The sequence below is a fragment of the Anopheles nili genome, chromosome 2 (genome assembly GCF_943737925.1).
Source record: "Anopheles nili chromosome 2, idAnoNiliSN_F5_01, whole genome shotgun sequence".
NCBI lineage: Eukaryota > Metazoa > Arthropoda > Insecta > Diptera > Culicidae > Anopheles > Anopheles nili.
This window is the reverse complement of record NC_071291.1, coordinates 56,130,366-56,157,877: the sequence shown is the minus strand read 5'-3', so window position 1 is coordinate 56,157,877 and position 27,512 is coordinate 56,130,366. Positions and strand designations below refer to the sequence as shown.

At 44.1% G+C, this 27,512-nt stretch overlaps 4 protein-coding genes across 4 annotated transcripts; all 4 read right to left on the bottom strand.

Annotated features, from left to right (window-relative positions):
- Nucleotides 1–1,210: 1,210 nt before the first annotated feature.
- LOC128726512 (cytochrome b-c1 complex subunit 7-like) lies at nt 1,211–2,169 on the bottom strand. Its single transcript, XM_053820330.1, has 4 exons — nt 2,142–2,169; nt 1,947–2,072; nt 1,690–1,737; nt 1,211–1,610 (listed from the first exon to the last, which is right to left on the bottom strand). Exons 1-4 carry the CDS (start codon nt 2,167–2,169, stop codon nt 1,363–1,365), a joined length of 450 nt encoding a protein of 149 aa, XP_053676305.1. The 3' UTR covers nt 1,211–1,362.
- A 2,347-nt stretch (nt 2,170–4,516) lies between these two features.
- LOC128731678 (lipoyltransferase 1, mitochondrial) lies at nt 4,517–10,477 on the bottom strand. Its single transcript, XM_053824810.1, has 5 exons — nt 9,593–10,477; nt 7,839–7,946; nt 5,118–5,221; nt 4,783–5,041; nt 4,517–4,678 (listed from the first exon to the last, which is right to left on the bottom strand). Exons 1-5 carry the CDS (start codon nt 10,211–10,213, stop codon nt 4,517–4,519), a joined length of 1,254 nt encoding a protein of 417 aa, XP_053680785.1. The 5' UTR covers nt 10,214–10,477.
- Nucleotides 10,478–11,078: 601 nt separating this feature from the next.
- Nucleotides 11,079–11,318, bottom strand: LOC128726501 (uncharacterized). The gene has a single exon (XM_053820318.1). It carries the CDS (start codon nt 11,316–11,318, stop codon nt 11,079–11,081), a length of 240 nt encoding a protein of 79 aa, XP_053676293.1.
- A 2,202-nt stretch (nt 11,319–13,520) lies between these two features.
- LOC128720607 (protein 4.1 homolog) lies at nt 13,521–27,087 on the bottom strand. The gene is made up of 14 exons (XM_053814285.1): nt 26,947–27,087; nt 26,420–26,865; nt 26,196–26,348; nt 25,755–26,113; nt 25,506–25,663; nt 24,853–24,951; nt 24,035–24,122; nt 23,893–23,963; nt 20,302–23,103; nt 19,118–19,339; nt 18,722–18,835; nt 18,373–18,537; nt 18,190–18,300; nt 13,521–16,907 (listed from the first exon to the last, which is right to left on the bottom strand). Exons 1-14 carry the CDS (start codon nt 27,085–27,087, stop codon nt 16,842–16,844), a joined length of 4,995 nt encoding a protein of 1,664 aa, XP_053670260.1. The 3' UTR covers nt 13,521–16,841.
- Between the last annotated feature and the right edge of the window lie 425 nt (nt 27,088–27,512).

The window sequence follows — 27,512 nt, the reverse complement described above, 5'->3', positions numbered from 1 at the left end:
TCCTAGCGGAAACCGGTCAAAGTCTAAAATATTTAGGACAATTTTGACGATTTCGCCGGCTCTGGTTGGCACTTGAGAGGGGACTTGACGTCGTGTTTGGCACACGTTTTGGCCGATGGTAGCAAAAAACCAAAATGGGACAACCCGAAATACTGGGACGTAGTAAAGTCAGGCCTTTGACTCGACGCGGTTGGTGGCAGGAGGGTGTGGAGGAAGCCTAGAACTGAGCGGTGATGTAATTGCACTTGTAAGCTGTAATTAAAATAGGTTACCATAACGGTTAAGCGCTGCTCAAACGAATGCAACTCGGGACAAATGATAGATGTTTAATGACGGCTATTACTTTTTTTTGTTCCAACGTGAATGGTTTAAACTACGAAGCAAACTGTGGTAAGTTAATGTTTAACTCTCTCTTTAACCCACAAAAAGTTAAATGGGTAATTTGCGAGCTTTCATTATTAAACCAGAGCTATTAAAGCAATTGGTAGAAAACTGTACAAATTATACTAGTATAACTCTAAATAAAAAAAAACATACTCAACATTCTAAAACTACTCAATCTTCCTTTATGTACTAGCAGAAAATTTTGTTGTTATCTTATTGAAACATATTTTTTATCTGATCTTCTGTTATCAAAAACAGTATCAAAGTGGAGTACATATGGAATATGTAAGAAGATGATTATCGGCCAATAAGAGAAGCCATTTTCTTAACTTGATATACAACATAAGAAGTCCAGCACAAATAAAAGGTTTTAGGGAATTTACTACGTAAGCACCTTAAAACTGAGCATTTTTTTCATAGCTAATCGATAGAATATCAAGAAAAACTTCTTAGCTTACACAGGTGTTCCGGTTCATGGTATAAACTAAACATAAGAATGCACTAATAAATAACAGAGGTACTCTACACCATTTACAGGACTTACTTAAATTATCAGTCTTTATGTTATTATTTATCTATTGAAAGAAAATGTGCTGTTTTCAACCGAATAACGTTAGTGAAACGAAATCTGCATCGCGGCAGAAATCTGCAAAACACAATACGTAAACAAATAACATTCAGATCTGTCAAAACCAGCTGACAGTGTTTAGACACGCTTTCTTTCGTCTGCTCTAGAGCAATTGAGCCTGCTGTTATCCTTAGAAATTCAATGAAATTTCTTGAATTGTGAAAATAAACAACCACAGGACTATTTATGTTTCAACGGTACTGGATTTATTCCTAATATTTCACACAAATACACTATTGCCGTGGTAGATCCCGGATTGTAGAACAACTGCACCCCGGGAAGGTGTTAGCAACCGTCTTCAACTAGGTACGGTCTCACAGCAGCGCGTATAAGCTGAATTGCATTGTGATTTACTTGTTCGATTCCCACTTCAACTTTTCATCGCGCTCCCGTTCCACTTCCTGCAGATAAGGTTCCAGATATTTGGTGTCTTCTTCGTACTTTGTCCACTGCTCTTTCGGCAGGATAGTTTTCGTCATTGACAGGTGGAGGGCGCGCGTAATGCGGTAATTGCGTTCGTCCTTCAGTTTCTCCGGCAAACGACGGATCGCCTCCTTTACATCCTCGTTTTCATACAGGCAATCATCTCGGTGGAGGCCTAATTTGAAAATGTAGTGCGTAGATAATAAATAGTTCAGATGCATTCCTAGAGGCAGTCACAACAAATCAATACTCACCGTACTGGTTGAAACCAGCCATATTATAGGCCCATTTGCTGAGCGCAGCTAGAAGAAAGGAAGACAATTATAAATTGCAATGTAAACAAACTTTTGTTTCCATCAAATCCATCAAGTTAACTGGCGGAAAGTTTTCTTAACATTATGTAATTTACAGAACCAAAGGAACTGGCATTAGCATCAAAACACTTTTTGTTTCAAGCAAAACAGCGCCACTAAAACAAATCACATGATTTAGAACAGGTTTTTTGACTCACAGTAAACGGCGGGTCCTTTGCGGGCAACGTACGACATCTTTATCGCCGAAATATGTTCGAAAACCTGCTTAGAAGTTCTCAGTAAGGTCCTGCAACTTTTTTCAAGAAAGGTGAACGAAGATGAGTCTGACGTTTCTCAGTGACGTCTAGCAAATGTTGTGCAATTAGACATCAAATGTTTATGTTACCTTCTACTGAGGTTAGCTTCTCTATATGCCCTCATCATTTGCTATACAGGATGCCTTTACAGCACTTAGAAAATTCATTTTATTTAAAAAAAATTAATGAAATTTTCCCTAATATATGGCTTTATAAAAACTGAAACATTTGATTTGTTTTATTTACAACATTTACATACATTGGAACATTCGAAATCTCCTTGTAATGTGATCATTTATACCCAATTGTATATTCACGCATATAGGTAAAGGTAATTTCAAATTATTGAATAGAAACCTAGTTTGTATAGTAATTGAATTTATTGAACAACAGTTTATAAGAAAACACGTCGAGCGCTATCATTTACTAATTTTTGGGCTTATCATAGTCGAACTGAATTTGGGCTTATCATAGTCGACCCACGTGGACGATCTAAAAGGACTTCACAGACAGGAACGTCCAGTGCCATGACCAGCTCACCGGACTCTAGCTAGTCTAATTTGCTGCATGTGTGGCTTATAACGTATCGCTCTTAGGGGTCATTGTAACGAAACCGCTATTGTCCTTTCTCACAAACGGTTTTGCCAAAAAACCTGAACATCGTCCTTTCAAACGAAACGAAAAATAAACATCTAGGTATGATTAAACGCTATTCATTATAGTCAATTCAATATCTTTTTTTTTCAAACTATTGCATATACATAACATCTAAATAATACAAAGCATTAACTAAAGTAATATAAAAAACATACATGGTAATTTTTATTTTGAATTCATTTATTACCTATTACGATTACGATAGCGTCTATATTATTTGGTATTTATGATCAACAAAATATGAACAACTGGTTTCTGCGTTAGTGGATACCATCCTAATTGAAACTTATACATTTACTGTAATTTCGCACAATAAAAGTACAACCCCCAGGGTGAAAAAAATTGAACGGGACGTATGGTCGAGTTAGGAACATAGGAGTGTGAAAGAGGGTTAAAAGTAAATATATCGATACAAAGCGAATGCTAACCTAGGAAACAACATCGGCTAACCAATTAAAACATGTCAGCGATGTGTCGAAACGAAATGATATGATCGTATTCTTGATGTATCCTCCTACACGGCAGGTCTCGACATTCGGGCTCGAACGCCATAAAGAGCGATGCCTGCAACATAAGTAACTAAAAGTCTAGAGCAAGAAAATAGTCGATAAAATTAATTTGAAGCATTCTTACAGCTACCGGAAGCCTACAAAAAAATACATCTTCCGAAGAACGTGCCTTTTTGTGTTTGCAACTGGGATCTCGAGCTAGTGCTTGCGCATTGCGTTACAGGGATTACGCACAGGGGGAACAAAGAGGTATAATTAAGCGTTAACACTTAGAAAACGTTGGCCAGTCGGACCGACCGATTAGATGAACCGTTCAGCAACAATTTTCTTCCAATCAAACCGGCGACATGGACCGCTTTCAGCTCCTAACAACTAGCTACTTCCACAGTCTCACGATCGGCATGTCAGCACCATCGCATTACCCAAGTGCAGAGTAGCATCACATTGTACCAATCCACTAATTACTCCTCTACAGCTAACTACTTTTGTTTTAATATTTCCTAACTTTCAGTCTAAAATTACTCGAAAAAAAATGCAAACTCCTCGCTAAAGCAAAACCACACAATAAGAGTTTCCCACCGATCGCGATGACGAAAAGCCGCTGGTTCATTTGCATAAGCATTCCGTGCGCGACAAACAACAGCTGATTAGCAGTGCACCTCGCCTGGAGGTGTTGTCGTGTTATGCAAGGTCGAACGATTGACCACAGGACCTCGGTAGAATGGGGGCGCTTCTCAATGCCTTTTGCTCTGTTGTGTCGACGTCGTTAGAAGGTCGAACGTTTGCTTACAGAAGAGGTTACCTTTGATTTCGATCGCTAAGCAACTGCTATTATTGTTGCGTGCATGTTGCTAATCGTAGATCACCCGAAAAGGCACTCACGGTAAGGAAGGACGATTATTGGACTGATCTTTGCACGAGAAGGCGGGACAAGGGATACTATCGTAGAATTAATCTATTTCGCGTTCGATTGAGTCGTCGTTTGTGCATACGGGATGCGCTTTTGTTGCTCTGTCGTCAAAACGTTGTCAAATCTTAGGAATAATCGTTGCAAGGGATGGTTAGTTTGGCTGTGGTGATTTGCAAGATTCTTAATGTCTGTTTGAAGCGTTTGAAAGGGGCTCAGAGAGTTAGATTTTTAGCTAAATTTGAATTTCCCCAGGACGTAAAAAGCTTCAGCTACACAGTGGTGCATTTCCACCGTTCTCAGTTACGGCCATCATCTGGTCCGGCAACATCTCCTGCGTTCGTGGTGGAAGAAAGCGGCATATCGGGAGACTCGACTGTTGCCGGTAGAACCAACCTTCATAAGCCCATCACCTGCTGCATGCTTTCGGTGTTTGCGCCCTTCAGCGCTTCAGCAATGCCGTGGAAGCAATCCTCATTGTACGCGCGACCGACCATATCGGATACCACAGGTATCGGCTCGTGGTTTGGCAGGATGAGACTGATTTCCTTGATCAATGCCTAACCCGCACGGCAAAAGATAGACAAAACAAGCATGGTTAGTTATACAGCAGAACGCTGGAATAGCTGCTGATCAAGCCAAACAACCAGATAAGAGACCTCACCTTTTCAACGTCAACTTTCACCTTCATCTCCTGCTGGTGCACGTCACCACCTGCCGATTTCAGCTGGATCGCCTTCTGGACGGAGAAGTTCGGAGTCTTGCCGAACCGCCAGTCCCAGGAGGCGAAGTTTTCGCGCAGCTCCGTGATGCCCGGGAACCACTTGTCGGTAGGGTTGATCAGTTGAAAGCCGCGCTGCTTCATCAGCAATTCACGGCCCCCATCCGTCAGCTGGGTGGCCGGTGTGCGCAGGAACTCGTAGCTGTAATAATCAAAGCCAACGTGAGACAGGAATGCATTTCAAAGTTGCCCTCAGGGGAGCTTTTTCGCTTACTTACCCAATCGCGGATAGAAGCTGCTGAATGTTTACGGTTCGGTTTACGTCAACCAGGTTCTTAATTGGCGATGGGATGGATGCGGTAGCCTTGCTTGTTATTTCAACCTGTACGGGCGGATGCCGGGAGAAAAACATCAACAATTTAATTCACGCTCGGAACGCTGGAAGTCGCTTGAAGAGAACCCGCACGCCAGCCTGACCGATTACAATTTTTCCAATCTCATCGCTCTTTCCCGCTCGCACGCAGGCCACCACCCGAAACAGAATGTTTGCCCCGGGGTCACTGATAACCCCACCGGCAGGACGGAGGTTTATAGACGGCCCTATCCCCCTCGATGAAAGACCCTGTATCCCTCACGAATTAAGATTGTTTAACAGTCCCTTATCAACACACACCCGGCAGAAAGCGATGCCTCCCATCCATCCGTCCGCAGCGGCTTGTCAGCACAGGCCACCTAACACGGACACGGTGTCCTTCATTTCTATTCCTGAACCATACACCGAAACCCAGCTGCAGTACAAAGTACGCGTGGCAAGTACGATTTTGCGGCGTAAAATGTACCGCTCCTGGATGCCCTTATTGCCGCCGGATGATGTTTGGCGGGATGTGTGCGAGATCCCAGGCCCTTAGACGATTCCGGTTTCGAATGCGGGGTTTGCAACCGGACTGCTCTATCAGGCGAACCGGCTTGCACCGGTATGCATTAAAACTGGAGCGTAGTAAATGATTTTAATCAAGATAAATTGATGTCTGGAAGCATGGTGAGCGATCGTGCTTGACTAGTCTTGGAAGGGAGAGACTGTACACGGATTTATAGGAGGAAACGAGCGGTTGTCGTAGATTCTAAGTGTGTCACAAACCTACACACTGACGGCGAGTGAAATAAGAGAACAAATTGACTCGCATTCTGATACAATGTAATGATGTAACGTTACAAAGTCTGTCTGTGATTTAAAATCAAACCAGATGTTTATGAAATTCCTTCTAAATGTTGTTTCCCAAAAGAGTATGATTATTAAAATTCCATGAAAAATCCCAAATGCTCCGCTTCTTATTTCATAAACTTAATATGATCAGGGAAAGTCCTTATCGATGAAATAATTTCCATATTTCATGCATTATAATATTTTACTGCAGTGTTATTTGCCGCTTTATGTGCATAACAACTGCGACCAATGTTTAGAGACGCAAATGTGCTGCATCCAGGGAAAGACGCGCCTTATCGATCCTCAGATGCACTTGTGCGGTCATATTGTTTCGCTTATCTTGTACAATAAAAAAAAACAACTCCACAACAGCTTGATGAATTGATGAAGAATTGCTCTGTGTTTGTAAAAAATGTTCCACACCTCTCGGAGCAATATATTAGACCCATTATACCCCGCCATGTTATCCGTTATCTAGCCCTGGAACCATCAAAATGTTTCATTGTTTTACAACGAATCAGCTGGTTCAGCTGGCGGTGAGTTCTTCTTCCTCGTGGCGTTGTGTGGATCTTCCTCACGCTAATGTGATGGAGGTGATGTGTTTTAATGTCGACTCGAGCTCCAAAAATAAGGCCACAGCCGTTTGGCACCCATTATCGTTCACACTCAACTAAGGGAACGAACCCCCCCAAGGGTATGATGTACATGGGGGGGTTGAATAGGTGATGATTTTTCTACCAGAATCTTCTCCGCTTATCAACAGACCACCGGGCAAACAATGCCTTCCCGTTTGTTCCGTTGTGCCGTTTCCTGAGCGGTAACATTACACCAAGAACAACATTACAAGAAGGCTTATCATTATTGCGAACCATTCCGGTTCGAACCGGTGCGAGGAACCAGTTCATAGACATTTGGCCTTATTTTTTCGCCAGCACAAACAACGCACGTCTTGGCTTTTCTTATCGGTTTTACATGATTTATCAACCATAGCCAAAAGGGCCCCATTTCGTTTCGGTATGCCCTCAAAAACGCCTTCCATTTGCGTTGGTGGAGAGAAACACGAGCTAAAAAGAGCTACTCAGCGTACAAAGTTCAGTGAGTACGGTCAAGGATATGAAGTAGAGCGGTTCGACGGTACAACAACATGATGAACTCATCCGCGGATTCCACGACATCGAACAAAGGGATGCCATGCTGATGCAATCCAATTTATTCACATTGCGAGGGGTCACTAGACCGCCAAGATGTTGCCAACAAAGGCTAAAGAAATTTATCAGCATGAGCGCGGCGAAAGGAAACACATGCAGTATCTGCATCCTGTCGGCTTCTGGTGTTTAAATTAACCCAGGTCTTATTGAAAGACGCCCATTGCCCCCGGTCCGATCAGCTTGCATGTTACTGTTTGTGCCGGCAAACAAAACAATCCAGACTATCTTCTATCAGCTGTTCGTCGTTATCATTATCATAATTTATCATCACAACCCCTTGGCAACCTTCTCCACTTCGACGGAAGCAGTAAACTGCTCCACACACTCTCGCTTTCGTTGCTGTTGCTGTCAGGGAAACCCTTCTGGAGGAAAAGCCAGACGTATTATTTACGGCATGGCATGACCGACCGGTTTATCTTGTCGGATGGGGCCATCGTTCGCGTGGCGCTATCACCATCCAACGTTCCTGTTTGTTTCGCATCCTTTCGCATGGCAACAGAGCCGGATTTGTATCTCGAAGAAAGTCCTTTCGAAAGGACTGTGAATCGGTTCGGCTTTGGGGCGGTTAATTTTGGCTGGATACTTACGTTATCTTTAGCTAGGGACGCGCCAAGGTGAAGCTTGTTCGAATTTACTAGCAGCGTGCAATGGTGATAAGCGTTCGGTTGGCCTAGTTTTGCTGCCGTACCGGATATCTGCAATGGAGGAGGGAAAATACATTTAAGTTAGTTGCTGTTTCACAAGCGTCGGGAAGTACAGTTTGGTGTAGATTATTCGTATTTCACAATCAGCCTTCGTTCACACGTTTGACCAAAGCCATTCAACGCAAACAACCTTTTTTTGCGCAAAGCAACAGAGGGTGATTTCGCGGGTGAAAAACAAAAAACAGAACGATTAGATTGGTGGCACAATCTAACTGAACTTCTATTCTTAATGTCTTTCCAGATAAGCATCAACTCGCAGTCATGACCGATTCGAGGCCAAACCCTGGGCTTCTTCGGTAGGTTTTTTTGCAAAATTAAGATCGAACTTTTGAGAGGGTTTTTTTTAATTCCCTTCCGCTAAAAACGGATTACCGTTGAAACTTGTTCCGAGCAAAAACCAATGTCGGAAGGCTTTAGATTGTCATCTCAAACGGTACGCAGCAAATCGGTGAGTCCACACCAACGATGGTCATTGACACTCGCAGGCTCGAAAGAATCGGACGACACCAGTCAAGGATGGCACATAGGCTGATGGTCCGGTTTAACAGCCCCAGGTCGGACGGATACCGATACGTGCGATCGAGGCGCACGTAGCAACGACGAAGTTGCCTAGCAACAGCCACCGTCCTGGGAAAGGCCCCGATCGAAGCAAACCTGACCGGCAGTGAGAAACACGTCACTCGTCCCTCGTTCGCTGCGAATCTTTAGGATGCCACATCGCGCACGGTTCAAGGGTGAACCGCGGTCAGGACAAGCTCATCGGCCATTCTTTCCCCCACTTGGCAGGCGTCGCGTGTGCAGAAAAAAAGAAGAAGAATAAAACGAACAACGCTTTGTACAGGCCTAGCGCTTATCAAACCACACTACATAGTTGCGTGCAAATCGCGTGTCGGCTATGCTGATCTCTTCGGGCGTTGCTGTTAGGCCTCGGACACACTCTCACACACTCAATACGCCGTTCGTGGTGCTTGAAGATCGCGATCGCATGCAAATTAGCACCGGGTGCACGTGCACTGAGTGGTGCGTAGCTTCGGGCGTGTGTGTGTGTGGCAGTGTGGAGAACTGCTCTCATCGTCTCTTCCGAAAAACCGGAACGTAGCGCCATGCAGCCGAGAACCGGTTCTCTGGGTCATGTTCGTAACACGTGAAACCTTCCCCGGTGTGCCGACATTCCACCCGTTTCGAGCGTTTGCTGTCTTGCTATCTCGTTTCGTCGATCGGTGGATCGTTTCGCGCACCAGGCTCGCAAAAGAAGATTAAATTGCTTTAACTGCATCTCTTGGATACGATGCACCTAAAAAGAGCTGATGCATGCAAGTGCATCTGTGGAGCGTTGGTATGGAGCGAGATTGGTTGATTCGGCGCAGGACGACGTGACTCGCTGCACGTAAGACAAAGACGTGTCGAGTACGTGCACTTCTTTTGTATTTTTTATAGCTCCCTCATGTAAAGCCAATTAATAAAATTAATCCTCATCGTGCTGTATTTTTATACCATAGAACTCTGGAACGTTCGATTACGGAAATGTGCTCCATTATAGTGCTTTTTGTATAGAACAAAATGATCCTCAGAAAGGAGCAGCAAACCGAGAATATATTGGGAAATCATAGCATGTTTTAAAACAAAAAATCCTTTACCTTTTTGCCCAGCAACACAATGTCATCCCGTGCGGACAATTCCGCATTGATACCGTATTCCCGGTACAGGGATCGTGTCAGCAGCGTCAGGTTGTACTTCCGGTCGTATCGAGCCCGTGGCATAAAGAAAGTGCAATTCAAATTGCCAGGATCGTGGTAAACGGCACCACCTCCACTATTGCGCCTCGCCAGCTCAATACCATTACGCGCCAGCGCCGATACGTTCGTTTCCGAGAACGGATTCTGATGCCGACCGATCACAACCGAGGGTTTGTTGATCCACAGCATCAGGATGTGGTGATGCGTCAGGTCAAAGTTCCGATAGATCCAATCCTCCAGTGCCAGGTTCGTGAACACATCGTTCGATTGCGAGATAAAGACGGATTTTCGCACCTCGCTGTCAGGGATCTTCTTGATGTCAGCTGTTGACAACTGCTTGCTGGCGCTGTTCATGGTCAGGTGGCCCGTTGGGCTGCCACCTTCACCGTTACCCTGGAACGGGTGCTTCGTGGAGGAGGAATACTTGCACAGCTGCGTGGTAACGGCCGGGGATGACAGGACATAGATCCGGCTAACCGACCGGGCGAGGCTGCTGCATCGTTGCACCACCATGGCAGCCATCTTGTTTGTTTGTGCGTCTGCCTACTCTTCGCTGCAATAAATGCACCCGTCTGAGACTCTTCTCACTTCGCTTTTTCTCTCTCTTTCTCTCGCTATCGACACGCACACTCGCACTATACGCTGTTGCACTTTCTTTGTTACGCGTTCCACGGCCCCGTTGACTGGCTTTGATCGTTTTTTTAATGCCCGATTTTTAGAGGACGCGTTGTTTTTGGCCGGTTTCTTTGTTTTGATTCGCAAATTCGTACCACCTTGTGCTTGACGTGTCTCACCCTTTTGTAGTGGAGAAACGAATCAGGTGATCTCTCGTAATGACGTTTTTTCCTTCGCAATATTTCACAACTAGCACTGTATTCAGCACACGAACTTGTTGCTGCTTGTCGGGAGTTCTTACACACAGTGTGAATCGGTTTGGCAGTGTGTCCTCGTTAGCTGTGTGGATGAGCAGTTTCGTTTGGGGGAGTATGGCAAATGTTCTATTTTAAAACGCGATTTTTCGCTTCCGAACAGCGACGGGGATCACTTGAACACAGTTTTGTTTACGAACGAGGGGGTCCCTTAAGGTTTTTCTTTTTGTTTCGTTTCTAAGGTAAAGACGATTGTCCCTTGACTAGAGCGTTGTGGTGATGTTTGTTGACTATGCTCAACACTTTGTTTGACCTCTAAACTCGAGAACGCAATACGCGGGCAATGCAAGGCTGAAGAAGTTCTTTTGTTTAACGCACTAAGAGTCTATCGCCTAGCAGTAACTAATGTCCTTAAGTAAACACTGGATACGGGAATGAGCACTAGACAAAATGGGTTAACTTTCGCACCACCGTCTATCTTTCTCGCCGGTACGCACAGGGTGTGTGTGGGTTTCCGTTTAGCAAGCAACACCCACGAGAGAATTGATGCCGCTTGCCTCTCGTTCAACGATGATACCCTGCTGTGCCGTCGGATGGTGCGACTTTCGGCTGTTGCTGCTGCTATTCGTGTCAGCTGCGCTGATCGAAATCAGGTACTCGTGCAGGGCGATGGTCTGATGCAGCCACTTCCAGGTTTGGTGCAGCGAGTTGATGCGGTATCGAATACCCACACAATCGCGACTGCAGTTAAAGGGCATTCCTTTCAATTGACCAGACCAAGGCACGAAATGGGCGAACGGGCAGCGCGCGTTCTGGTGTTTGTTTTGGTTCGCTTCGCTTTTTCACTTCACTTTCTCCCGGCTGTTTACTTCGATTGTCACGCCAGACAGCTGTCAGACTGCGGGCAGCGACCCGAACGATACGCAATACAGAAACGCAGACGGACGAGACATAGGCACGAACTACGGAGCGCGATTGCGGTGCGGTTTGTAGAGCGAAGCAGATGCACTAGATTGGAAGGCTAGAATGCGAATAGTTCCAGCGGCGAGTGGTGCGATTTAATTTATACACTTGCGGTTAAAAGATTGCAGCGTGCGCTCGGTTCACTCCGCGTTGGGATTGGTGTGTTGTTTTCATTTGCGTCCGTACTCACCAAAGCGTGCTTACGCACGTAAACAACTCGTTGAACGCACACACGCTCAGACATGCGACCGCTGAAGGCTCCTTTACATTAGGCATTTTAGATGTTTCCAAAAATATGCACGATATCCTTTTTTTATGCATTTCTCATAATTTATTTCCAACAATCCGTTGTTTATGAAACCTTTATTTAGAAAAAAAATGGAATATTTTATGCATGGTAAAATAATAAAAAAAGAAAAATCGTTGTAAAACAGAGTAGTTTAGTGTGGCTACCATTGATAAACCATTAAAACACGGTGAACATTTCAAATTTATATTAAAACTAATATAAATTTGAATTTAAACTAATATAAATAAGTGTTCAAGGTATTAAATAACTTATAAACGTGTCCTAGGTAAATGTAAGAAAAGTTCACATACATAAAATTTCAACAAGTCAAAACCTTACCATACCTCTTGCTCCAGTATCTTATCTTGCTTTTTTAAAAATATATGATTTATTCGCTGAAATGATTGATGGTGTCGTAGATCAAAGGATGACCATAAAATTATCTCCTCTTCATATATTGGGGACATATCGGATCTCGGATTTCTTTGATGCCCGAAGTTGTAAGCTAACATGATCTGAAGATGACGAATCACCACAAGAAAAGTGCTTATTATCCTATTTTTTTAAATAAAACATGTAGAATTAGGCTCACCATATGAAATTAAGTAGGATGTTTTGAAAGATTTAATCTTGGATTTGAATTGAGCGCATTCTTATTAGGGTGATAATTCGAGTGAGCAGGAGGGTACCACATCACCTATACTATTTTGAATAGTACTTCCTAAAGCTCGAGGTATCTGATCACGCCACATTGTTCCATTCATGTGACTTGTTAAGTGCCATCTTTAATTACATTACGTGATCAATTCATAGTAACGATGGAGATGTACTATATGGCTCTGTATTGCCGTTACATTGTTGCACTCGTATGATCAGCTAAGTCGTATCTTTCACTTCAACGCGTGATGCATCAATTGGTAGTAGCAAGAGGCTTCTACTCCACGCCAATGCAGGTTCCAGTGCACTCACGTTTCATCCGACATGCATCATTTATCTTAACGAATCACGCATGAAACGAATGCACGGACGACATGACGTTGCTCCTTCGCTACTATGTTGATTATTGCGGTAGGATCGTTGACGTAGGACACCTCAGAAACGTGTTTCAAACACGACCTAGTCTCTCATGCGTTCCCGGTCAAGCCCTAGACCCTGAACACGCACCGAACGGGACATAACAGGCTCGTCGTTTGTCCTCGTTAAGGTCAAACGAGAGTGGGATCATGTAGTATAACGAGTGAAACCACGAGGACTAAGTAGGCCCGAGCGACATCTGGATGCATTACAAGCTGGATTCTACGGAAAATCGTTCCGATGGGACGCTTGATAAGCTGATGCCGATGCCATGATTCGGCTGATAACCCCTTACAGAGGATCCCCTAGGGTGACCGATGCTGCCAGCCACTGCACGACGTCACAATGAGGTGTCTAGGTCTAGCCTTAACCAGATGACCCATATAGCTACCGGCGAAGAGAACTGCGCAAATTATGTCTCAGATGACAACCGCGTACAGGAAGTGGACAAAGCACATGTTTTCTAGATTTTGTTATAATTTTCCCATCAAGCTGCGCAAATGATCTTCGCCTGGTGATAATTGCAATCGACTGGAAACACATCTAGGGCTAGTAAAAAGTGAACGTTTTGTAAGCAAATCTACAAAGGATATAATACATTAAATTAATGAATAAAAGCAAGCCATTCGTTCCGTTACACATAAGCCGCATCGAAATCACGTTGCAATTTTATTATGTTTCTGCGATCCATTGCCACCACCTGCCCAAGGAGCCAATATACGGTCCCAGAACAAATGCGCGTATGTTTCACCACTTTGTTTTGCACACTTTTGTTGAATCGGTTCCATTTTCCTCGCTGCACAACAGCTGCTCTAGCATGCGACATCTATGCTGTTTACCACGTGCGGTGCTTACAATATTCCTTTTCTTTGATCTCTAACCAACCAAGCCACTAAAGCACCTTACGATCACACCCGATTTAAGCCATATTGCTCCCCAGTGGTCGATTTTTCGACCGAAGCGTCCATGCCATCACATCTCAAGCTGAATTTAGCCGTCTGCTATCTTGGAACTCACTGGAAACGTTACTTTAAAGTTTTGATGTAAAATCATCATTTTGTATGTTTTGCGCTATATTGGTAGAAGATCCGGAAAGAAGTGTGTAAGCATTCGAAACGTATGAAAGTTTACCAGAGAGTTTTCATCCACTTTCCTGTCATTTTGTAACGAGCTATCTATTGGATAAGGTACGGTCCCGTGGGACCAACTGATGGGATCCCGGATCAGGGCGTTATTTGACGTGGCAAGCACAACTGCTAACTAGCTAGTTTACACAGCCTCTCTTTCCTCTCATCGGCGGATTATCATGAATAAAAAGACGCTTTCGCTTCGTCGACGAACCCCTCGACGCTGGCTCCATAGTGGACCGTTTTAGGATATACTTGTAAGATTGTTAGATAGATGCCAAAAATGCCAGATGCATGATAGGGAAACGAGAGGTAAATAAATACTCATACAACGATGAAAAAAAAGTACATAAAAAATTAACTAAGATGATAAGAGGTAAAACCTCACAAGTAACTTCGGGTTGAAAGGAAAACTAAACCAACAAACATATATACTTAACAAGATTTAAAGTGTATTTCGGTAAAATTAAAAGAAAACGAAAAGCACTCCGCAATGTTTGCAAATTAAATTATGAATAAACTAAAACAAACAGAAATTATATTACGATACGTTGCGCACATCCCGTACTCTATTACACTATAACGATTGTGTAGTGATGTGTTTGTTCTTCTGTCTGGTCCTTTGAAACCTCTGATTGCCAGTGTATGAGGTTTTAATTTCGCTTCTCGAAAAGCGTTTCGGCATGGATGCAACAGTTTGCTCTAATATATAGCTTGCACTACGTACGGGGTGTGTTTAGCTTGCTCGATTTATCAATCCTTACGTTAACATACAATTTGCAGGGTATTGCTGAACGATCGTACATGTAAACGAAAATACACAAACATTCCTTAGCTTAGCTTGGCTACACGCATGGGGATCGGCTAGGCGAAGATTAGAATAGAAGATGTAGTCTGCGATGTTACAGATGCAAATAAATTAGAGAACGGCATCCAGCCGATTGAAGCTTTTGCTTAGATTAGAGTTTCGATTCGTTTTAGTTGACGAATGCTTGCACTTGGCGCACGTGTAAACGGTGCGGAAAATTTAAACAACCCTCATATATATCGAATGCAGGTCCCGAAGCCTTTCCCAAGAGAGTGTGGAATGTTAATGCGAAAAGAAAGCTTACAAACGAAAACAAAAGTATGACTAAAAGCACGTATTGAAGAGCAACTCAACTAGTTTGAACCAGAAAAAAAGCATTTAACATGAATAAGCTTGCATTCATTGATCTTTTACAGCGATAACAGTAGTGTAACATTGTGTTCGCCGTACGTATATAGCTACGATTTGCTTATTCTTGTCGTGCCTAAAGAGAAGGATTGAAAAAGGCAACCATTTCATTTTGTAATTTTGCCATCACATCTTGCAATTGCAGCATTCGTGACAGCAAATGGTTTGGGGTGCTCCAAAAATTCTATTAAATCGCTTTATCACTCTCTTTCATTGTTGTACCGCGAATCATATCGTATTTTTTTATTTTTTTTTTACTAGACTGAAGGACTTCAGTATCAACGTGTTTTGCAATATTGCCAATTTGAACCCCTGAACACTGATGGTATTTTGGTTTACATTTCTCGTTCTCTCTAGGCTTGAGTTTGCGGGCTCGCCACGGCGAATACGCTATATTCTGACTATGTTCGTGATTTTTTTTTGTTCGCACTCAAAAGCAAGTTCTCTAAACGTCTAGCCGAGGCGATAAAAATTTCTCAAAAAGGTACTTTAAATATTATTCGCAAACGGAAACAGAAGAGATGACAATAACAAAGAAAATCGCAAATAAAGCACGCGTTTTCGGCAGATTATTTTAGCTTTCTTCAATAGCACTAATATCTATGCTTGGTTGTTTGTTTACACAATAAAACGTTGTCGCTACTGCATCTGATTGATGATTCAACTGCGCACCGTTACATTAGCTTTGCTGTTCCTTACCTCTTATCGTTTACTGGTTGTTACGCTAAGATTTTTTTTTGTTTATGTTACCTTCAAGACACGATCAACAACTGTAAATAATTATTTCGGGTTGTTTATCTTCCGTTTACAAATGCAAATTATTATACTTTGTATGCCCTGAAAAACTGTTATACATCTTAACATCAAAGATTCGTCCATGTAAACATTACGTGCTGCATATAGAGCTGTTGTTTTTTTACTTCTTTCTTCTGCTTTTCCCGTACATCTTTTTATCGAATTTTTCGTCAAGCAATGGTGATTTGTAAAGCGAATTTGATTGTTTGCTTGCTGTTTGTTGCTGCTGCTTACATTCACCCAGCACATTCTTAATATGCAATCGGTCCCATCGCACGAATGTTGCCGCTTAAAGCAATAAATAAATATATGAATATATTTTGTTTCCTTATCCTTCCGTGTCACACGAGAATCCTAAACTGCACGTTCGGGGACCGTAGCGTGTGTGTGTGTGTGTGTGTACTAGGATTTGCACTTTTGTATTATCATTATAAATGTCAAACTTTGCTTCGCTCTCCCTCCAAGACACCATCTACTGCAGGTCAATCGTTTTGCAAAGCGTTAGAAAACAGTAAGCAAACATTATATTACGCCGAAAAAACGGTACGACCGGCCGCATCTCGATGTGCATTGTCTAGCTTCCAACTTCTGGTTTCCTCTCAAACTAATGGCACCACGTCGTCAACATGTTTCAAAATGCCATTGTAATCGGTTTGGGACACGCGTCCCATCATTCGCCTCCAAATACGTGGTAGTCAATGCTTCTGCTCCCGTTACGAGGCGCAGAACTTTGAAATATGGCGCGTGTTCATAGAGGGATTGCATATGCTGTGTTGTGTCCACCCGAAACGGGATGGAGCCGATTGGACGAACCAGTTTATTGCGTTTGCTGTTGAATTTCGATCTTCTCTACTGTCATATCCGGATTCATGGCGGTTGCTTCCTGCAAGATAAACAAAAAAGGATACGTGTAAATTGATTAACCAACGCAGCTAAATCGTATGGCACAGTGCAAGTGCGCTAAAAGCCAAATTTGTCAAACACATGTGAGCTACATCGTGTAGGGTTTTTCTTCGAGCGAATTAGTCACTTTAAAAACAAAACAATCCAATCGGTGGGGTGTAATTGGTTAGCAGCAGAAACCGAGCGGGCAACAATGTGTGATTTTCGTTTCTGTTCCACTTGGTACGAATGCTTGGGGAGATTAGCCGAGAATGCTCCCTGCTAAATATGAACCGAGCATAGCTTACATTTCGCAAAATGCAAACAATAATGATTCACTCAGAAGCCGGCGATGGGCAAACGTTTGATATGAGATTTTGAATTGGAAATGATCTGCCAATGGGATGAGATGAAGAATTCCGAGCGTCTTTGGTAGGAAACTCTTCAAACATGGTTTTGATCGACGGTTTTCAATGGTGTATGAATTGAACACGGAAACAAATTTTGCTGATTTCTATGGATGGTTTTCTTCTAATTCATACCATCTAGCAGAGCAAAGTGAGAGCATTTTTTACGGAACGGTAACACGTCCGTTCATAAGGCGCAATCACGCACTCACAACAGTAAAGAAAGTGTCAAACGGCTACTCAACCATCGTGAAACTGTCCATTTTGTTCGCTCTGTGGCAGGATCGTTCCCTCACAAATGCTCGCATCGCACGATAAGCCACCACCAAAACGTCGGCTGGCTCTCCCGAGAAAGTGCATTTTATTTCCCGTCCGGATTGCCTGCAGCGGATGGACCGGGTTTTCCCGACCCAAAATCGGTCAAGGGTGATTGGCTCGTGTGCAGGAGATACCTTCGAGCTGCTTCCCGGCGATCGAAAGGGTTGATATTGATTTTTAGCGAAGCAACCTGCGTTCCCGGAGGTGAACAGTTTTGGATACATTTTGTAACAAGAGAAATAAAAAATGCGGCAGCATGAAGTTATAATTTATGCACAGCAATTGATTGCACTAAAAACGCATAGTGAAGAGAGAAACAAAAAAACACACGAATTCGAAATGGAAATGGTAATCTCGATAGGCGGAAGCCATTTTGAAAAAAAGTTGAAATGGTGAAGAAGATTACACGTATTAAAACACTGGACCAATTGGGAAAGACAAAGAAGATAAACTGACAAATTTACACCATTTCCATTTCACGATTAATAGTAAACGTCATTGATAAATCCCTAAAGTTTCATCTTTCAATAACATTAACATGTTGCATGATGATCGTACCTGAATTGCCTCAGCAAGGGCTTTGTCATGATCGATCGGATCGCCGTCGGATTGGATGGTGATCTTCTGCTCGACGCGTGTTTCTACAACGCCATCACGTTCCGTTTTGTACTAAATGAAAAAAAAGAACACCGTCATTTAGCTGCATAAGTATATGCAAACACATTTTTCACTTCAACTTACGGTAATGGTTTCAACGGTGCGCGTTTTGCTGGAAACCGTTTGGGAGGATACAATTTCACCGTGGGCAGTGGTACCTCCTTCAGCAAGATCATCTACCACCACGCGCCGATGCTCTACGTTGGGACCTTCTGGTATTTGTGATGCTCCTACCACATTGTCGGCACCCTACAACAATCGCAACGATATATTTTAGTTAGTTGAGAAATTTCCGGCATTCAAACAACGCCAATGTATCCTTATATGATCGAAGAATTTCCGATGTGTTCATACTAATGCTAATGGTACGAATACTCGTGTCATGCTATACCTTTCAACCCAGGTTAAAAAGAGAACTAAATGCAATACAAACCGTGTAGGACTTGTTGTAAATCACTTCCGATTGCGATTCGTCTCCGTAGGGGCCATCGATCGGTGTTCCGGAATCACCGGAACTCGTCGATGAGACGCTGTCACGGCGCGCATACTACCGTACGGTGTGTAATAATTGTACATGTAGGTTGATGTTCGTGCATACAATAATAAATCCGCAATGGATTGAGGCATTCAAATAACCGAAACATCATATAACAAACGGAGAGCATGCAATGCAACACGCAGCGTGGCACACAACGATGAATAAACGAAGGAAGAAAGTAATGTAGAATAAAACATACGCGTAAGTTTATCAAAGTAATTAAATTATGAATAAAAAAAAGATGAAATGTAAATGAAATGAAAGAAATCATAAAACGCGCAAGCTCCTTACCTGATCGCCACTAGTGACGGTGGCGGTTGTTTTTACTTCCTGCGTGATAACACGCTGTTCCTGCCGTTCGCCATGTTGTGTGGTGGTCGTGGCCACCGTTTTCTCTTCGAGCTGTTGGGTTTTCGCGTTCGTACCTAGGTCCTCGTGGGTGGTGGCCGTACGCGTCGTGACAGCGGTGGCCGTCACGAATTTACCTGCGTCCGCACCGCTCGGTGCATCGGCCTGGAGTTCGGGATTGAGGAGCAAGGGTGGGAGATTCGGGCATGGTTACGCGGGTCATGATTTGTAACACACAAGCGCGTTTTTTTAGTAGAACAAAAGGCAACAGAAAAAGATTTATAAATTAATAAGTAACGAAAATACAGCAATAAATAAAATGACCTCAAGTGCGGGAGTGTTGCTTTCATATGCGATTGATTGCGTTTTGTGCTAAACAAACGGAACAACACGATGTTCACCACAACCAGAGTGTTTCTCTATGAATGTTACTGCTAACAATTCCTTAATCACTATTCAGACAAACTCATGCATGACCGTTTTGTTATTAGAAAAAGAATACCAATACAATGTGCAATTATTTTGATTTATCGTTGTGACAACCACGTAAAATAATTAACACTCAGCTTAAACAACATTTTCACCATAAAAAAACCAGCTCAACAAAACTACAATATAAGACGATGCAACTAAAAGTGGAAGGTTTTCTGCAGTGTTAAGTGAATCGAAACCGACGTGTAACACATGATGTATATTTAAAGCCAAAAGTGAAAATTAGTAAAATGTAGTCAGAAATAAAGTATCTGTTCATAACACCATCATGCAGATGAATAAAATAACTTAAGACGAAGAGTACAAAAGAACACACATAAATCAAACACACAGCCCAATTAGATAGAAAGAAGATAAAAAGAACGAAGTTTAATAAATATTACTTTTGCATAGCATTCACTACATACAGTTAGAGTTACACAGTCACTAATAAATTGTTTTAACACGAATTGTTAGATACAAATAAAACGATAAACCATAACCAAAGAAATAGCCCCATAGATGTGAACAAATTATAACAAACAAAACAAAACTTAAAATTGCAACACCCACAAAGCGTTAACTTCTTGTGTGAGAAGGCCAGGTGCCACCGTTGTCAGTGAACTCTCTATGGAGAGTGAAAACTGTTACACTACCTTGTGCTCCTGCGTGGAGTACACGATCTGTCCGGTGCCCAGATTCTGCACCTCCTCTTCGACGTTGTGAGTAACGCCATCCTCATTTTTAGTGATCACCTGCTTGGTAGTCGTCTTGACAACGGTTGGAGTTCCGGCGTTCTGCTTACTACCAACACCGGCGGCTGTAGAGCCTGAGTTAATTTCCTTCATCGTTTCCTTGCCGTATTGTGCGGTCATGTCGTCATCAGAGCTCTCGGAATCGCGCCGCGTTGCCTTCTTGTCCATGTGCTTGATGCCCTCGTAGAACTGTTCGCGCGTAATGGGGACGGTTTCCTTCGTGACTGTCACGTTTTTACCGAAGTGGCTAGGCTCGATGTCGGCATAGTTGAGTATCAGTTTACCAGTGACCGGATCGCGGATTGCCGTCGCCGGATCGATATCGCCCGTGTTCGGATCGATGTGGCCCCACTCGGACTTGATGCGTCCGGTGACTGGGTCAATCTCACCACTCAACGTCATCGTCTGGGTGACGGTGGTACGTGCGCCGGCAATGCGTGGATCGTTCGGATCGACGTTGTACGTTTCGCCCGTGATCGGATCGCGCATCTTGTAAAGGTAGAGTGTTTTCGGTGCCACGTTCCGGATGTGGCCCGTCTCTGGGTCTAGATCAACCGCACTCACGTCCAGTTCCTCTGGTTTTCCCCGTTCGTCCTTCTTCGTCATGATGAAAATTTTGATGATGACTAGCCTGCCCGATTTCGGATCGATTCGGCCCACCTTTGTGTAGATCTCGCCGTCCTCCTCGTTGATCTGTGTTGCCGCGAACAACGGCTCTCCGGTGGTTTCGTCCACCTGGCCGGTGGCCGCATATACCTGACCCGTACCAGGATCGATCTTCGTTAGGTTCGGATCCAGTTTCGATTGTCGTTCGATTTCGTTTGTCTTCGGATTCAGATAGCCGTAGATTGTGATGACGAAGCCCGTCTTGGGGTCGACCTGGCTTGAGGTGTAAATTGTTTCACCCGTCTTGGGATCCTTGCCACCATCGGGCAGCCAAACTTGGTTCGTTTTTGCGTCCACTCGGACATCCTTGTCTTCGACAGGTGCCGCCGGAACGTGCTTGCCCGTTACCGGGTCGATGCGATTGTGCACAATACGTATCGATACAATGCGCCCGTAGTCCTTGTCCGGTTTGCCAGTCTTGGGGTTGAGCTGGTTCTTCAACACAACCTGTCCGGTGACCGGATCCACCTTGATCTCCTTTGTTTCCGTCTTGCCAGATTTTGGATCTACGAATGTAACGGTTTGCTTCACTAGGTCCAGCTGACCGTATTTGGTGTTGATTTTGCCCTCCTTCGTGTCCAATTGACCCGTGCTTTTGTCGATCGCGATCGTCTTCGGATCAACGAGACCCTTCTTGTCCAGCTTACCCAGCACGGAAGTGACTTCTACCACCGGATCGACCTGATTGCCAATCGCAAGCAGGTGGGCCTGGCTGTTATCAACCTTATTCGTCTTGGGATCGGCCACACCGACGATCGTAATCTGACCATTGCTGCGGTCGACCATCACCGCACGAACGGCCGAGGCCGCTGGTGAGGGTTTGCCAGTTTTCGGATCGATCGCACGCAACTCAGAAGTGCGTGGATTGATGTCACCATACTTGGTGCTCAGAACACCGGTGCGATGGTTGAGAATACCTCGTGTCTTTTCCACTTCTCCATTGATTGTATCAATTTTTCCCGTACTCGGATCAATCTTGGAAGTAATGGTGGTGATTTCTACCACCGAATCCTCGTCCGGTACCACCGTAATGGCTTGACCGAGCGAATCATCGACCTTACCGCTCGCCGAGTCGACCACGCCGCCAACAATATGCAGTTGACCCGTTTTCGGATCCGTTTGACCTTGGAACGTCTCATTCTGTCCCGTGCGTGCGTTAAAGTTGACCACCGTACCAGCCTTGGGGTCGATCAATCCGTACTTGCTCTCGATCTGGCCCGTCTTTGTGTCCAGCACACCGGTCGAGTGTTCGACTACGCCATGCGCCGTATCGACCTTCTTTGTCTTGGGGTCAAACTTCGAAATGATGACCATAATCTTGACCTTCTTCTTGGCTGGTTCAGCAGCGGCAGCAGCAGCAGCGGCAGCTGCTGCAGCAGCTCCTGCTTGTTCACCCTGGATAAAGCTTGTGCTTGTATCCTCCAGCGGCCGGAACGTACCGGCACCAGAGGCCAGAGGATCAACCACCTGTCTGCCCTTGTTAGGAGAGTACGATCGGGCACTTGTGCGGACACCCTTTTCGGCATCACTCTCGCCTGGCAGACCGCGAGCGGCCGACTTCGGGGACAGTTGATCCTTTTTGTCCGGAGAACCGGCGACAACCGGTGATCCAGGGGTCTTACGTTTTTCGACCGATTCGCGAACCTTTTGATCCTCACCCGGGGCATAGTTGAACGCAAGCCCGGTTGCTCGTCGACTTTGCGAGTTTGGACTCAGCTGTGGCTCGTTCTCTTCGTTCTGACGTAGTGGAGCTTCATCATACCGGAAACCACGAGTCTTAACGTTCTTTTTGTTAGCACCAGGTCCTTGCTCGCTTTCGGAGTATTCGTACGGTTTGGTGAAACCGGGCTTTTCCGGTGTGGTTTGCTTCTTGGCCGCATCTTGTGCTTGAGCCTGAACGGCTTCCTTCGTTTGTTCCTTCTTTCCGCCGCTACCGTCACCGTTTGCTGCGGCCATCACCTTAGCGGGCTGCTCAGTTCCGGTGGCAGGTGCCTTCTTGTCCTTCGGCGACTTGCGACCGGATGAAAACAGGAATCCCTACAAGCGACGCAACCACACGGACACACGGCAGGATGGACGGGCACGCAGACGAATACAAAAACGTGTACATAAGGACCACATACATGAACATACACAAACATATCGTCGGGACGTCGGGTGGGTGGGCCGTGGAAGGATTCAATAACGCAACAGAAACGGAATGTGAAACATGGGTGGGAGAAGGAGAAACAAAACGGGTAGAAGAGAAAAATTAAATCAATCAACGCTACACTAAAACATTTTTTGGAAATCAGTATGCTTCTTTGAATGGAAGGAGTTTTTTTCCCTCGTTTAGAAGTAGAAGCACTGGAAGCAATACGAGATTCGTAAATAAAGAAAGTAGTGAAGAAGAAGTGTGAATCTAAACTTTCAACTGACACGAAATACGCTACCACAGCGAAATGATTTGCAGGAACACAGACAATCATTACCATAAGAGTACGAAATACATTCGATTTAAGAAGATAAAATTCCATTTCATGGAAAAAACAAAAACACACTATTGGCTTTGGCAAATGAAATGCGTTGCGTTGAAAATACTACGTTTTCATGTTGTAGTGAGATCAGCAAACCAAATTGGATCGTATATAAAGGACCAAAAAACACATTCTACCACAACTTGAGAATATACTAGATTTGAATTTGAACTAACAAATCACGGCGAGGGAGAAAACAAACTTCTACCTTTGCACAACATATGCAGAGTGATATAGATCAATTCAATAAAAATGTGAATGTCTTTGAAGACGCGAATGGAAAAAAAACTTGTCACCAAATGCCGCTTACCCTGCGTTTGCCGGACGGTGATGTTGTTTCTTCTGCCGATGAGTTGAGTGCTTCAGCTTGTCCGTTGTTTCCTAAAAAAGATTGAATGTTTGTTGAAATTGTCGCGACGAGATAACTACTGACTAAAAAAAGATCCTTTTACCATTAAGCCCCTCCTCTTTTTGTGTGACTTGTTCTGGTTTGTCCTTCTTTCCTGCACCTGGGAGTACTGCAACACCTCCAGCTGGCTTCTGAGAAATATAATTATTATAAAAATAAAAGAAATAAGAGAAATTAATAATGGAAGAAACATCAAAACGAAGGACAAAAAACAATTTTTCCAAAAACTATGCATGCACAAGTTACACTTATAATTCAGAATAATGAAGCATTATGGTGTGTAACGTAAAAAAGATAAGATAAAAAGAGCAAAGATTTTTTGAAAGCGCGTTAAAGTACAAAACGTTTTACATGAGAAATGAAATGTGTCAATGTGATTAAGGTGAATGTGGATAAATAAATTCGCTATAAAATTTGAAAATTTATAGAGAATCTTCAGATAACATTTGTTACAATTTATCACTTTCTGCAGTGTGGATTCAGTGAAGAAGCAGAAATTGTTTAAAACCTCGTGAAATCATATCATTTGTGTGTATTTACACTTTTCAAACGCATATCTACGAATATAAATGATAATTCATCATAAAAAAACAACAAATAGCCATCTAACTGATGTACAACTAAAATTAAAGCTACAAAAACCAACAGAACTCATTGAAATCATACATCCGGTTCGCTCAAAATCAACTCAAATCGACGCAAGTAAAAGTAACAGAAAATTATTATACTTCAACACAGCAAAACTATGTGTCACAGCCAGTTGTTTGCGATTGCATGAGATGGAGACACTTGAAAAAGAAACTAAATGTAACTAAGAACAAAACGTGAATGAAACGGAGCTGAATTTCTTGAGCTATTAACCTGTGCTGGAACAACGTTTGGCGATGTGGTTTCATACTCTCCCTCGAGAGAGCTCTGCGATGAGGCGGACGCTGTGCCAGTGCTGGACTCGCGCTTCAGCTGTACGGAGCCCCATCCCATGAATCGGAATCGTTGTTTTATATTAGGTGAATGATTCAAGATTGTTTTTGTTTTTTTTTTGTGTTTTAATTGGTAAAAGACAACACACCGATTTGCCATTCGTCATTAATCAATTCGATCATAGATCCAACGGTAATAAGCAAACAATAGATAGTGTTATTAGTAACGCTTCGAGTCAATATTCGATGAGACGGATATTTTAGACAATCAATTCAGATAAACGCATCACAGAGAGCAACGGGTTTCCCGAGATAGTGTAAAATAGGTATGTTTATAACAAATAATCATTTCAAATTACAACAGAGAGCAGTGTGAGATTCATCTAAATTTTGCAGTAACATCGAAACAAGGCCACGATTTCTACAAGTGTCGTAGATAGGAGAAACAGGGGTATCGTTTCGGAACGAGCCAGTACAGAGTGATAGAGTAAGTGTTCAACGAAACAACGAAACTTCACTAAGTGATCGCGCGCGACGTAACTATTACAAGATCGTGTTAGAATTCAATTTTTTGACGAGACATTGCACACTTACGCGTTCCTTTTTGTCCTTCTTGATGGGGCTGCGAGATCCGCGAGTCGGTGAGTCCAGGTCAGGAATGTGATCCGGCGGATGGGACATCGTGTGCCGCTTGTTTGCATCCTTGTTCGGATCCTTGGCGGCGGCACGTTCCTTCTCCTGCTGTGCCAGAGCTGAACAAAACGAGAACCACAAGCGTGAATAAACCACGGAAAGATGAACCACCTTAAATAAATCAAACTGCATAATACTACAATTACGCACCATCCATACTGCGGCTGGATAATCTCTTTCCTGTGAGACTACGAATAAAGTCGGGTGCGGGACGCTCCACGGGCGTTTTTCGCGTCTCGTAATGCGTGCGGCCGGAGTAACGATACTTGGAGCCGAGACGCGGGAAAAGGCCAGACTTTTGCTGCGGTTCGGGCGTCATGAGGCGGAAAAAGGTGTGATGTTCGACGCACGCCTTCCATAGCTTCTTTGCAGCGCGATGATTTTCCAGCTTGAAGCCGATCGTCGATTCATACTGCTCGAACTCACCGGGACGAATTTTAATGTAGAAGTTGTTGCGTTTGTAAGAAATTTTCAATATCTTCGGCCAGGCAAACCGATTAATGCGAAGTCTGTAACGCAGGGGGAGAAGTTGTGTAACAAAATGAGTATTTTTAACATTCCCATGAGCCCTCGTTACCCTTATATACGTACTTGTCTCTGTAAACGAGCAAACCTGACGCACAAACGCCAAGCATGATGTCCACGCCCTCCGAATCCTTAGCCGGGTGCAGATCTACACCGTACATAGCGAGCTTTTTTGCATTTTCGAGATAGTGCAGCTCAGCTTCCGCCGGTGTTTGACTCCTGTCGAAAAGAAATGAAATCAAACATATCAAATATAACAGCCCCTAAGTGCACGTCTCAAATCGTCGTACTTGTGAGTCTTGTGCAGATCGATAACCTTATCCAACAGCTCCGGTGTCTGGTTGGGGGCGATCTTAAAGTCCTTCAGGTAGGAACGGTCCTTCATCTCCGCCGGATCGTAGTCACCGAGCTCCGATTGCACCAGGAACGAACCGAGCAAGGCATGTGTCACGAACGAACAGGGTAGTCGACCCTCCAAAATGTCGTTGCGCACCTGCAGACACAAGTGGTAACGCGTGATGTCCTCCTGCAGCTGGGCCGGCTCTGGAGGATAGAACTTCACTTCGAAGGAGAGGTCCCACGGGTCGGAACGGAAGAATTTCGTCACGGGACGCTCGAGATCGAGCCAGGTCCGTGGATCGTTCGCTGTGTGATACGTCAACCCGAAGTAGTCTTTCTCCAGAATGTTCAGCCCAGCGCAGACGGAGTTCAGCAGGTCACGACCGCGGCATTTTCGCTGTAACCAAAGCAAACACACGCTCGATATTAAAACCCATAATTCTTTGTTCATACAACGCGGTATTTGCGGTTCACTTACATCAATGGTCACCTCCAGAATCGACCCATCGAGCAGGGACACCTTTGCCAGGGCCGCCCGTGAGTTAGTGGGCTTCTTCTTCGGTGTACTGGGACTGCTGGCTGCGGCCGCTTCCGCCGCTTTCGCCGACTCTCCAGGCATCGCGTGCTAGTGGTGCCTTCGCTTCTCTGCACTACAGATTGTCTGTTCTACGGCCTCGACTCCTCGACACTCCTCACTAGCTACGATTAGGTCACTCGGTCAACGCCAACAACGCGAGTGCGGAACTTCCGGAGTACTGCGAACGGAAGCATAAAGAGAAAAATGAAAGTTAATTGCAACCATTATCGAAGTGATGATATGATGCACCATTCCCGTTCATCACCACCTACTCTACTCCTGCCAAACGAGGCTAGAACACTCGGGCTAATGCGTTCATCAGTGTCGCGACACTTTGTCGTCATCATTACCGGCGTCGACACGACTCAACCGGCTGATAGGATCTGCATTTAGCGAACGAATTTCTTCGACTATGTGTTTTACTTTTCGTACGCACCCTGATAACAGGACGAAAACTTGGTAAACGG